Raw genomic sequence first — 14,013 nt, 5'->3', positions numbered from 1 at the left:
TTTCCAGTTAAGTCTGCCATGTTTTTTAAAACAATAAAGAATCTACACAAAGAGAACTTTGACTTTGGTTCTGTTCTGGAGACTGCCTAACAAAAAATTATACTTCTGCCTCGAACATTTTCTACTAGGTCTTTTAACCATTCTCTGCTATCTCACATTGTGCATTATGAAGGGAGATGAAATTTCCCATGGCAGTTATACATAAGTAGATTTTAAGAAGAATTGAAAAGTTTTTTGGTTTAGCAGTACATTTGATGACGCAAAACCACAGAAATCAGTCATTACACACTCTGAGCACTGTTATGCTGTAAAATAAAAATGTTTCATTGTCTTTGGAGATTAACCCTCTCATTAATTCTAAGCTCAATAAGGTGAAGATCACAATCCAAACAAAAGGTCTTGACTCTGTATTTTCATATGTGCTGAGTAGAGAATTTCCTTAAGCAGGAGGTTCCATTGGTTATAATGGCTGCACCGAAATGAGAAAGGATTGTAAACCCATGAAACTAAAAGAAATAACTCACAAGCAAACAGAAAATCAACATTATGACTATCTGAAAATTATATTTAAGATGCTCTAACCCTTCAATTGTCAAAGAAGAAAAGGCATTTGTCATAGAAAAATTCTAATGCACTTCAGATTGCTTTGGGTTGGTTTTATTGGGTTGCTTATTCACAGATTCTGCAATTCAAATCTGTAAGAATTAGTATTCTTTATCAGCATTCTTACATTAGTCCCCCAAGTCACAGCATGCTTGCAAAATGCATAATAATTTGGCTTCACTTCAAACTTGCATTTTTCTGACTTGCACCTCCTCAATCATCCTCCAGCTTCCCCCATGCTGTGCTGAAAGTCCTAGCCTGAAAACCAGCTTTCTACTAGAAGGGACTCAGCAGCCTGTTTGGAACACATAAATGAAAACTCCTGCCTAGTGATCATAATGCATGTAAAGACAGGGCATGGCAGTTCTCCTCTCCAGTTCAGCATAAGGATGTATTTCTGACTCTTTGTCCACTCCATTTCTACTCTGGTGTAAAGTCTTACTGCATTTTTCCATTCTAGCTCAGTGCCCTATTCTATGCCAGTAGTAATTGTCCATCTGTTTCAGCTTCATTAACTTGTGTAGAAGAGCCCCTAGCTCAAACATGACACCCTCTTCTGGAGTCTCCAGTATCCTTCCATTGATACCAACAGCAAAAACAGAAAGAGGCAGACATATTAGCAAAAGAAAGAAGCAGAGAGCTGTATGAAAGCAACAGAACCATAGTTGAGCACAGTGGGACACAGGGAAGAATCAGGATAAGGAGAATGAGACTGATGATAGAAGCCTATTTACTGGGTTAATTTCCTGCAGGTACACAGCACCCGAAGAACACAAGCTATTAAACTGCTACTATACTTCACTTTAATCTGAAGACGCAAGACAAAAGAAACTTACAGTGGTAAGAACTATCAGAGGGCAGGAAGAAAGGATTCATAAATGGGAGTCTACAAAAAGGTAGAGTCTGGATGGGCAAGAAAAACTTGGAGTAAAGCCAAGCTTAACAACAAATTGCAAGGATAATTACAGAAAGATCATGTTCTCATACAGAAGATAGTCCTGGAAACAGATGCATTTGATGGCAGAAACCAGAATGAAAACAGAAGAAGAAAGTCTCAGGCAGAGGAGAGAGAAGCTGAATAAGGCTCAGATTTCATGCCCTTTTCAAATCTGTAATTATCTGAAAAAGCAGAAGAAGGTGGAACAAAAATACCTGTTTATCCTCTACTAACATGTTTGAAATTCAGTTCCTGTAAAGAAAACGTGAATATTTTTAATAGTATATCTCTTAAAGTAAGCATTTGCAGTTCCTAAAAATTGTGTAACTTATCATACAACCAAAAAATTCCTGCCTTTCTTGACAACTGAAACACATCTCTTCTGCTTCATACAAGATCAAAGTAGACACTGGCATTCCTACTAGGGAATATTACTAAAAGTGAAAATGAGTGGCATTCATTGAATTTAAAACACTGAACTGGAGAGCTGTTTCTAAAATTTGTTCTGAGAAGTCATTCTTAGTTAACAGTTTATTTTTATTGTGTGCTTTGTTATCTCTGTTGACCAGGCTATTTCTGCTGTAATACAATTTTCTCCTTACTTAATTGCACAGGATCTTGCATCCATATAGTGGCAAATGGCATAATTTTTAAGTTTAATTAGATATAACATAAAAATATGCTTAGACTAAAAGGCCAGGTAGAGTCTTTCACTTCACAGTACTCCAAACATGACTGAACAAGATGGGGAGGTGGCCGGATCCCCAGTCTCATTGTGCCTGTTAGTCCCTAGTAGTAGTTAGCAAGGCAAAAACACTGGTCTTTGTAAAAACGTGGGGAACGTGATCTGCAAAGTTAGGTGCCTCCGACTCCCTTCAGCACCCTTCCTGCACGTATATTAACATAAGTATATTGTCTCAACATCTCTGAACTCTGTTACCATAAGTTCCACATTTCCCACCTTGCATAGGAAAAGCAAAGCCACAGTTTGGTTTCTGTTTTACATAGGAAACATCAAATATTTTAGTTTGTTCTCAGCTCCCGATCACTAAGGTGTACTTCAGCACTCTATAACTTTCAACTTTTGGCTGCCATATTTTGTGACCCCGAAACAAGTTATATGAAGAAAACCAGTTAGTTCAGCAATAAGAATTTCAGAATTTCGAATACTTTGTGTAGAAGTAAATAGCAACACTAACCTCTTTCATTTTTTCCAGTTCATTCTGTAGTGCTTGTTTGGCAATTTCAACTTCTATAAGTTGCTGTCTTAATTTTTCATTTTCATCTTCTGTTACAGTACGCTTTTCTTCCACATTTTCTAACTCATGATGAAGTCTCACTGACACATCTTTTGCAACCTAAATTAAACGTTATGTCAAAAGAAAGATAACAAAAAAATTACTACTGCAGTGTAACTATTTAGAGATCAATTCTGGATGTTGTGATGGAAGCAATGTGTAAGGAAACAGGTACATAAATATGCTCACAGGAAGAATTCTAAAAGGTTCCAAATTCAAGTCAACTGCTTCAAGAAATGGTACATAATTCCTGAGGACTTTACTGTAAATCACATTAGACATTAAACTCTAACTCCCTCTTAGATTCTGTTATGCTGGTGGTGAAACAGGACCTTCATTATTCCTGGAGACAGTGCAGAATCTACTTTCTCTCAGCCACTGTTAGCTTACGTTTTGCAATGCACAAAGGTATATGGTCTTCAAATAGTTGATGTGCAGAAGCATCTAAAAGCAGGTTCACCTTCTCCAAGCCTTCCTTACCTGTGACTTGCACAGAACAAACAGACACATCTTGATTTTGACCCTGTTAGTTTCTCTCTTCTTCATGGACAGTTATCTTAAATATCTGGCATTAACTGCTATTGGTTCATTTAAAGAGTAAAATATGCACAAAAAACATCTTTACTGACCTTGTGGTCACTCAAACGATGCCAAATATTTTAAATGAAAATGAAAACTAATTTTTTTTTTTTGTTTGGTTTGGGATCTTTTTAACACATTTTCCCAAGAATGGAGTTAAAAGTCACATTGTCATAACCTAATTCCTCTTCTTCACACAAAGTAATGAGAGTTTTGCCATTCAGACCACTTGCCTTGTATTTTGTGAAACCACCAGAAGCTATAATCATGCACCAAAAATATTTAAATATATACTAATCACTGTTATGATGGTGATTTAGACACATACTTGAAAAGCCTAATTTCCTGCTTTTTTTAGAACATTAGAAAGTATAATTAATCCTTCTTACCATTAGCTAGGGGAGCTCAGAGAGCTATCTTTATGGCTTTCATTAGAATGATCTTTATGTGTCAAAGAATTCTCTTTAACATACTAAAACTCTAAACAAAATTATAATTGTAAGCAAGCAGTCAAGAAGAATCCGATCTATCAGGAAACAGCAGCAGCTAGTGACTCAGCCTCCCCTGACAAGAAACCCAGTGTGTGCAAATTACAGATACAACACTGCAGTGTAGCAAAACATCATTCAACAGTCTCCCCCACTATACATGCAGTCAAGACCCATAATGCCTAACAGAAAGGGTTGAGTGGAGGGGAATTTCAGTTATAATCATACTCCAAAGAGACTGCAGGGTGAGCTGAGAATCACACCACAGGGCTATATCTTGATGTTTTTTTCCTACGCTCAGTATTAAACTGCTCATCTGGTTGCCCAACCAAAGTAAATGGAAAATCATGGGGGACATTTTTAACAGCATCCTGTCAGAATCTGTCTTCAGTCCATAGATACAGGCTGGGTAAGTAAATACTACCAAATAACAAAGTCATTACTGGTAGTGATTTTTGACACAAAATTTGGTGGGGTAGCAATTAATGCAGGGAAATCCTACAGAGCATTCTAGATCACATGGGAAACGGGACTAACTTGCAAGATGCATTTTAATACAGCTATGTGCAAAATTGTATCTATGAAGGGTTATGTCACCTAATGTACTACCTATGCAAAATGAACAGCATTACTTTGGATATAAATTCTTCAGAAGAGGGCTTGGGAACATTACAGAAAACTGCGAATGAGTTACGATGGTTAGCCAGCACCCAAATTCAACTAGGCATTCATCCCTGCTCCAAAGCAGAACACATTCATGATCTGTGGGAACACTTTGCAAAAACACTATTCCTTTCCAAAGAATCAGTTATATGGTTATCGAGAAAGACATGGGAGAAATCCTAATTCAAGTGAACCCTTTGCCCAGCTCAACCTAAAGCCTTAACTGGCATCTCTATATGGCAGGCGAGCCCCTAAGCAGAGGCGCCCTCACCATTTTCCTCCCTGGCCCTGCAAGTGTATGAATTGCTGCTACAAAGTAACACTGAGCCAACAAAGAATTCAGCTCTGTAAGATGGACTCACAACATTCACTTGGGACATGAAGTCTCACATTCAAGTTCTGCCTACAAAGGTGCATGTCTCCATTATTCAGCTAAGCATCATTCAGAATGTCCAAAATATCTAATTCTCCTCCCACAGGTTCTCCATGAGAAATGGCAGAAGACCAGTCAACTGAAAAAAAAGTTGGAATTCAGCAGGAGCCTTTAACAAAGTCTAGTAGATGAAAACAGAAATTAAACAACTTCCAACTAGTGCAAGAAAGAATGTATTTTTTCTGTAATTGGACCATTCAGATGTAGAATTGAGATGACTGATACTTTACCAACATCAAGCCTTAAACAAGGACTGACACTTTTCCTCAACAATGGGTTGTGGTCCATTCTGATGTTACAGATGAAATACAGTTGATTACACACTGAAATTTGATGGGTTGTGTCTATGCTTTCTTGTGGATGTGGAAAATCCTGGCTTCACTGAAGGTATCAGCAGCTTTTCCACTGACACCAGCAATGTCAGGATTTCATGTGGTGACTCTGCAAGTATTCAATCTGATGGTCCCAAGAAATCTTTACTAAAGAGTGCTGTAATCCCCTCAAAGTCAGGGGGACTATTCAGTGAGGTTGGTTTAATTTTGCAGTCGTAGGGTATGTTTCATGTTCATCCTAAAAGAAACCAAACCACTAGATCCTAATTTGTATTTGAGTCATTTCTTGCACATTAACTTCACAAAAAATGATTGGACTGAAGCTGAAAATGGACCATCTATGTACTGAAGGGTGTTTAATACCAAGGTACACTTGGCCATTGCTATCCTGCAAGCTGGTTTGGGTACCTGGTGTACAACAGAACAGATGGAAATGCCTGATTCATGAGGACCACGAGCATGGCCATGTCTCCTTTTGAGATGCTCCCTCCCCTCGACACCTGCTCAACATCTACCTTGAGGTCCTGCTCCATGCTGCGCAGGAGCTCGCCATCAATCTCGCCGGTCTGGGCGTAGCGGAGCCTCTTGCGCTCAGCCTTGCGCAGCCGGTACTGAAGGATCCGGCAGTTCTTGTTGGCTCGCTCCAGTTCGTGGCGCATTTCCTGAAGCTGGCAGGCATCCTCCTCGAAGAAACTGTCCCTCATCTCGTCCATCTCTGTCCTCAGCTCATCTATCTCGTTCTGGCACCGGGGCGACAAGGGGACAGGGATGCAACAGGTGGGTCATAAGCACAAATGTTACCACGTATAGGAGAAGGCGTCCAAAATGGAGCTCCTCCTCGCAGGGACGCCAACTAAATACAACCCGGCTCATTAAAAACACTGCAGAGAAGCGCCACTGACCGCAACAGGGCCATCTTAACCCTGCCTCCAGCGCTAGTGCGGGGGGAGCGGGCGGCCGGGAAACCCTTCTCCGCGGGGGAAACGGATGCCGCCCGGCCCTCACCCGGCCCCGGTTACCCCCAGCCCCTCACCTTAAGGCTCTCGTTCTCTTCCCGCAGCTTCTCCATCTCTTCCTGCATCTCCTCCTGCAGCTGCGGGCTGAGGGCGCCCTCGGGGGCTCCGCTCCTGCCGCCGCCACCCGCCTCGCTCTGCCGCAGCCCCTCCGCGCCGGCCGCCGCCATGGCAGAAGGCGGGGAGGCGGAGGCGGCCGGGGGAGGCTCGGCCGGGGCGGCAGCCGCGGAGGAGGAGGCGGAGGAAGCGCTGCCGCTGCTGCTGTGGTTGCTGCCCTTGGTTTGCATCTGGGCGGCCGCCGCCAGCCCTTTCCTGAGGTGGAACTGGATGAGCTCACTCTGCAGGCATCCCTCCTTCCAGTACCCGCCGCCGCCGCCCGCCGCCCCGCGGCCCTTCCCCACACCCGAGGAAGATGGAGGTGCTGGGGCCGCCTCCCCCGCGCCCTTCAGCGGAGACCGCCCCGCTTTCACCCGCCACTGCTTGGGCGGCGGCGGCGGCTGCGGCGCCACCGCCCCCTCCCGCTCCTCTCCGCCGCCGCCGCCTCCTGCAGGGGGCGCCTCCTCGGCAGCCCGTGGGGCGGCGGGCTCGGCGGTGCGCGGCGGCTCCTCGGCAGCGGCTTTCCCGCCGGCGGCGGACGCCGATTCAGCACCGGCGCAGGCGTGGACAGCTCCCGGCGGCGCGGCCCCGCGCGGCTGCTTGTCGGCGGCGCGCCCGCGGGCGGCTCGGGGGGCCTGGCCCAGGGGTGGCCGCCCTGAAGTGGCCTTGGCGGCGGCGGCGGCCGGAACGCGGGAGGCGGCGGTGGCGGCGGCGGGCGGCGGGCGCGGAGGGGTGTCGCGGGCCCTGGCCGGAGAGGAGGCTCGCGGCTGCTTCCTGCCGCTGCTGCCCTCGGGGTGGAGGCGAGGCTCGGCGGCGGCGCCCCCTGCAGGCGGCTGGCTCATGGCGGCGGCTATCTCGGGAAGACGTCCATCACCAGCGGCGTCCTCCGCCTTCGCCGCCGCCGCCGCCCTGAGAGCTGCGGGAGGAGAAGCGGAGAAGACGGTCGGGGTGGGGACGGAGAGGGGAGCCCCGGGGCGGCGGGGACACGGGCGAACAGCCTGCCATCGCCCTGCCGCCGCTGCGCCCCGCCTGCATCCGATCCCGGAGCCGCGGGCATCTGCGGGCTGAGCGGTGGCCAGGGACGAGCCGGCCGAGGCTGAAGCCCAGCGTCAATGCGGGGAGGCTCTGGGGAGGCAGGCCACACTGCACGGCCCAGTCTGTGATCAGCTCCCGCTCCCCTCGCATCTAGGGGCATTTGGTTCCCGGTGCCCCACGCCATGGGCTGCCGGATCCGAGCTGAATCTCCATCCACTCACAACCTTCCCTCTCACTTGACCTCACTACCAAGCAAAGTACCGGTCTGGGTTGCTGCCACTCCTGTTTGCCACCTGAAACATCTCTTCCAGGCATCTAGCACAGCCAAGTGGGGAAGGGCTGCTGTACAAAGGGCTGCACACGTGGAAGCGACCACAGATCCGCTTCATTTTTGAGAGGTGCTCTTCCAGGACAAGGTTAGGCCTCCAAAAGTGTCAGAAATTGAGCACCATAAAGGAAAAGGACCATTCAGTCAGCTTCTAAACCCAGGCTTAGGCCAGGTTGATGGCGCTTTGAGCAACCTGGTCTAGTGGAAGGTGTCCCTGCCAGTAGCAGGGGGGGTTGGAATAGCTTGATTTTTAAGGTCACTTCCAACCCAAACCATTCCGTGATTCCGATTCATCCCAGTTTGTCCTCCAGAAGCATTGTCAAGAATTAAGACTTCGTAACTGGTTGTGCTGACATAGGACTGAAGTATAATCACTCCAGGAGATTTTCCAAACTAAGGAAGCAAGGAGTATATCCTCACCCAGCATGAGATGTGGGGTATTTGCCAAAGGGTGCTCACATGGCATTTTTCCTTCTTAGTGACAAACCCCGAGTTTTCATGGCCACAACAGATTTAAAAGGGCTGTTAAAAGCCATATCATGTTGCTAATGTTCCTTAGTATATTCTGGAAATAATAGCTATGATCCACAAACTGTTTTCACACAGGCTTTATTCAGCTATCCCTAAAGGGACAATGAGGGCAGAAGTAGAAATGAAAGCATTCCTAACAGGGCCTAATGATTCCCTTCTAGAAAGCAGCTTAAGTAGTCCTGACTAGAACAGGGAATAAAGAAACACAGCTGAGCAAAGTACTTGCAGACACTATACCATACCCTGACAATTGCTTCACTCCCTGGAACACACCAAACAATGAGGCTGTGTTTGCTCTGCTCTCACTGGCAGGAGCACAGGGTTTCCTCCCAAATGCACTGTCATTACCATCCTTATTTTTTTTTTTTTTAACCAACATACTGGAAATACTCAGAACAACACAATTTGGCAGAAAATTCACAGACATTAATTAGTAAAAAGGTAGCATGGGAGTGTAAACCTATCAAAATTCATACTTTATATGAGATTTTCTTTGTATCTCTATCAACCACCACAAACAGAATCCCTGCAATATTGTTAGAGCTATGCAGGCACAAAATACCACTTTTCTAAATCCAAACCTAAAGAAACTGTAAAAAGCCATGACTCAGCTTAGGTCCTGCACCGTACTCATTATTATGCCTTTTACTTAATGTTCAAAATTGAAATGAAATCAGGAACCCTGCACTATAACTGGATCTTTTCGGGAAGTTTCACCGCAGCAAAGTCATCCGGCTCCGCCGTGATGTGCCGGGAGCACAACCCGCACCGCGCCTGTCCCAGTTCTGGACCGGCCACTGCCTGCTGTTTGAGTGGTGTTATTTTTAGCTTTTTTTCCTTCTAACTGGTACAACGAAAGGCCCGTTTAAGCTTAAGTCCGAAATCTCGGTCCTCACAGAACTCAGCCAGACAGCCTTCCCCCCCCCCCCCCCCGGCATGCAAACCCACGTGGCGCCAGGATGCAGCGTCTCCGCAGGTTTTCCCGTCGGGAACAGCTGTCCAGGAGGAAAAACGCATAAATAAAACGCAGCAGCAACAAAAGGGAAAAGTCCGGAGGCTCCACCCGCCAGCGTGAGGGTCTCCCGTGCCTGTGGCTCCAGGCAGGGCTTTCCCCGCCGCCAGCCCCTTTCCCCCGCCTCTCGCTCTCCCAGATCCCTTTGAGGTCGAGATGGGCTTAAGCTTTGGGAGAGCTGCTGCCTTTTGTCAGGGTTTAAAAGGCGCGGAAGGATTTTCGCAGGTCCCCTTCATACCTGGCAGGTTTGTTGCATCCGAATACCGACTAACGTTCCCTTCTAGATGGAAATAAATAAATAAATAAATAAATAAAAGGCTTGGGTCTACAGATTCCGCATTACTCACCACCACTTTGTCTGCCTCCGGGCTAGCGAAATGCATGCAACGGAGAGACGGGCACCCGCACACGAGGTACCCGGCGCTGCCAAAGCCGCTCAGGAAAATGAAGTAATATTCATGAGCTGACCTCACTGGGCCTGGGAGACGGAAAGAGGGGGGAGAAAGGAAAGCAGCGAAGAGAAGAGAAAAGAGAAGATTAAACGCAAGAACCCCGCCCAGGCCTGAAGGCTGAGTTGCGTCCCCTTCTCTAGCTGCACATGATGGAATAGGATTACAGAGCAAATGGGGGAAGGACCGAGCTGTATGCAGGGGATGCTCCCGGCTTCCCTTCCCAACGCATGCAGGCAATCGATGCCGATCAATTATTCAGTGCCCCCTCCCAGGGAGCCTGCTCTGTCCCGTCGGGGCGCCACCGGGACAGTAACGGGATTTTCCTTTGTTCGTTCTCTCCACCCGCGGTGGGAGAGCAGCAGCCAGGAGGAATAGAGACAAAGACTGCTCTGGTGGGGATCACTACCTGGTGTTATTTATTCGCTTGAATACGGGAACTACAGGGCCATTGACCCTACCACGGGCAAATCCCAGAGGTGATCATCTCTTTCACCTGCTTATTTTATCACGAGGTGAATTCACCTTTGCTCTGAAGCATCTCAGAGGACTCATAAGATTTCACTCTTGAAGTCTTTCCCGATCACTGACAAAGAAAAGTGGAGGAAAAAGCTTTCTTTCCTTTCCCTTTCCCTGTCCTCTGAGGAGGGAACCTTTCCACCCCATGGCTGTGCCTGGGAGTGCCCTGGGCCAACCCGTGTCCATGTTTTGCATGAATACCCACCAAGAACAGGCTTCAGGGAAGCAGTGCTGGTGTTGGGGCTTTTTCCAACACCATTCTCCCTGCAACAGCTGACAGGGCCTGTGGGCTCCTGGGCTCTGCCCCAGCCTCAGAAGGCACCAGGAGGACACAGCCTGCACTTTGCTCCAGCCAGGAGAAAACTGTTTTAAGGCTGGAAGTTCCTCCCTGGGGACAATTAAATGAGGATTTTGTGCCATAGGTATGCCAGCATATACATACATGCATGCACCTATCTACAAAATATATATATATATATATAAATGCACTGAACAGACTTATATACATAAATGTGTGAGCATACACATATGTGAGCATACATATTATATATATGCACACGGATTTATATATTGTATCTACATATATGTACGTATCTGTACATATCTGTAGGTATATGATGTGAGGTCCTCATGCATCCCTCTCATGCAGGGGGAGGGCAAGCTCAGAGGAGACAGCTGCCTTCTTTCCAGCTGCCCCTGTTCCATAGTCCTCTCTATTACTCTGTTAGGGCAAGTGGGACCCAACACATCCAAAACAACATATCCTGGGATGGGGGAAGGTGCTCCTCCCCATGCAGATGCATGTCTTCCAGTCTTGAGCCCCGGGACTACATAAGCTTGATATACATATAAATGTGATGAGTCAAGGAGAATCAGAAAATAGGAGATGGAACATTTATGCTGAAGAAGAAAAACACTGGGATGATGAGAAGCTACTTTTAAAATTAATCATATTTAATGATTTGTTAGGCCTTTGAAACTCATAAATATAAATGCTGACTGTAGTCATACCAACTAAACAGAATCATTGGTTGAAAACAGGACGAATGAAAGTACAAAATGTTTCTGGAGTTGGAGCTGAGAAATTTTCCTATGAAAGTGGTGGGTAGATTCTGCTAGAATCCCTGGGCTCCTTGTCTCGGTGAATATACAAAATAGCAGTGATGAGGTCATCGCAATAACATAATATTTCATCCACACAGTATCCTCCAGGATATCAGTCCCTACCATTAAGCACTGTACAGGGATTAGCATCCTTTCTGCTCCCTTGGTAGATGAGATCCTTGGAAGGACTTTCCATAGTAAACCAAACATGGGATGTGGTGACATTGCATACCACCCACAGGTTTTATTGTGCTTTTGGAAAAAGAGCCTTAGTTTCTCACAGTAGTGCCCAAATGAAAACCAGGTCATCAGATTATCTTCACCCATATTGTCAGGCACTTGTCTATAGAAAAGATTAGTCTTACGGTAGAAAAACTTGCCCATCTCTCAGTGTCACTTGGGATTTTTGTCTTTGTTCTCAATACTTCTATTCTGCCTAAACCGTCAGTGCCGTCACAGTTGTAAAAACTGACACAGACAAAAAAATATGCTTCTACTCATAACATTTATTCTTCTGGGGGGAATGGATATAATCTACACAAGCAAAGCACTCTTTTGCTAATAAAAGCTCTATTTCCATTAGGAAATTTGCTGCTAGATCTCTGTAGGCATTTTACATCACCAGCAGGTCATGTGTATAATAGATGCAATAATTATCTCTACCCTAGAATAAGTCCAGTATGAAGAGACCTGATAGAAAAGTTAGCACAGTAAGAGTTCCATTTATGATCAATATGAGTCTCTAAAAAGCTGTGGATGGAAAAAATGCACAGAAAATAGAAATCTTAACTTCACATAGAAAACAAGGGGCTCTCTGACTGTTACCATTCAGAAATGAAGCATTGACATAATGCTTAACAGTTGTATAAATACATTGGCTAAAATGTCAGTTCTAGGCAAAACAATGGAATAAAATATTAGAAATTATTTTGGGATAAAAGGTGAAAAAACCGAAAAACTTTGTTATTGCTTCAGTCTTATTCCATTGCACAGATTTTCATTACTGAGAGCAGTTCTGGTCCCCATCTCAAATTAGGCATGATGGAAGTACAGGAGAGGTACACAGAAGGTCTACCAGGGTCTGAAGTGGCTCTGTTCAAGGAATGACTAGGTATAGCAGGAGTCTTCAGCTGGAAATTGGGTGACTGAGAAGAAATATGATGCAAGTCCCCACAAACTTTAGTTAGGAAGGTAAACAAGAGTAAAAGGTTCACTGTTACTCACAGTCCCTTCCCATACAAGTAATGCAAAGATGCAAATGAGAAGGAAAGAAACAAGCAGAAGAACTCCAGAATACAAAATGGTCCTTGTGGTTAAGCTATTCAACTCCTTGGCACAGAGTGTTATGAATATAAGGGTCTACATGGGTTTAAAAAGAGAATGAACAGTCATGGAAGAAAAGTCAGTTGGAGATAACAAAGGATAAGCATGTTGCTAAAAAAGCTCTCCACTGACAGTTGTTTTTGTTGCTTTTTGTTGTTTTGCTTTTGTGTGGGTTTTTTTGTTTGTTTGTTTTTATCTGGGAAATGGTCTGGGAGAGATACCGGTATGTGTTTTTGTATGCTCTTCTAACATCCACTATTGACCACAGCTAGTTAACTATCAGTAAGCTAAAAAGATCTGTGATCTGGCTTCATATGAAAATTCTTATTCTATTAGTATTACTCTACAGTTTTGCCTCTGTGTCTCACATTCTTTTAATTTCTTCATTTCTTTTTCATTCTTCTTCCTTAGATTTGTTGTTAAGCAGGGCATTGGTAACCTGCTGCATCCTGATAGAACATACCTATGACTTTTTCACTACTATTTGGCCTTGAATAGCTAAAAGTATTTTGATTTGAATTAAAGCTGGAATACCTTGTTTTCTAGTCCTCATTATTGCTTGTTCACATAGAGATATAGTTTTTATTCAGACTACAACTGTGTTTAGTTGTATGCAGTTGCACAAGAGATGAAAAGACACCTGGCTGAAAGAGGAGGAGAGGAAGAGAAAGGAGAGGAAAAATTTCTCTTCCAAGCAGAGTTTCAGCTGAAGTCATTTAGGTTTCTTCTCCTAAGTTAAGAATTCCTTTATGTAACACCCTAAAATTATGACCCAGACATGACCTCCTAGCTTTCAGTAGAGAATACTTTAATAAGAGCTTTCAGAAGTGGGTTGGAGAGGACGCTTTTCCAGGAGGATGCCTGGGTGGCACGCACTTGCTGTACATCTACCACTTTGCTTACTCACCTCCTCTGCCCTCTTGGGAATATGCTGGGTTATTCTAGGGCGGAAAGAGGAGCTGCTGGAGCATGCTGTGCTAGTTCATGGTACTGGCACTGCCCCAGCTGGCACAGGATGCAACTTATCTGCTTACCTATGGAGATGTGCTGGACATGACTAATTATACATCAGACCAGAGCCCTTTTTCTCTGTCCATGAAAAATTGAAAGTTTAAGATTAACTCAACAACTTCCAATATGTTGACTAAGCAGCCTGATATCTATAGCACCAAGCAGTAATTTGAGAATAAAAAATGAATACTTTATAACTGTTCTCTTTTCTTATTGACTTGGAAATTGAAAAGCTTTCCAGATGTACTGCATAGCAGAA

General features: G+C 45.1%; 1 protein-coding gene across 3 annotated transcripts in view; it reads right to left on the bottom strand.

Moving 5' to 3' along the window:
- Window positions 1–10,160, bottom strand: part of MTCL3 (MTCL family member 3) — a 34,367-nt gene extending 24,207 nt beyond the window's left edge. For all 3 annotated transcript variants that reach the window (XM_061474982.1, XM_061474983.1, XM_061474984.1), the window contains exons 1-4: window positions 9,696–10,160; window positions 6,367–7,358; window positions 5,849–6,073; window positions 2,740–2,898 (exon numbers count right to left, since the gene is read on the bottom strand). In XM_061474982.1, coding sequence (XP_061330966.1) covers window positions 2,740–2,898; window positions 5,849–6,073; window positions 6,367–7,284 — 1,302 coding nt within the window. In that variant the 5' untranslated portion in view covers window positions 7,285–7,358; window positions 9,696–10,160. The remainder of the gene's footprint in view (window positions 1–2,739; window positions 2,899–5,848; window positions 6,074–6,366; window positions 7,359–9,695) is intronic.
- Between the last annotated feature and the right edge of the window lie 3,853 nt (window positions 10,161–14,013).

The sequence above is a fragment of the Pezoporus flaviventris genome, unplaced genomic scaffold, assembly GCF_033815535.1.
Source record: "Pezoporus flaviventris isolate CSIRO_AGI_PZ_B2104156 unplaced genomic scaffold, CSIRO_AGI_Pfla_v1 ptg000081l, whole genome shotgun sequence".
Classification (NCBI taxonomy): domain Eukaryota; kingdom Metazoa; phylum Chordata; class Aves; order Psittaciformes; family Psittacidae; genus Pezoporus; species Pezoporus flaviventris.
This window is presented reverse-complemented; position numbering and strand designations above follow the sequence as displayed.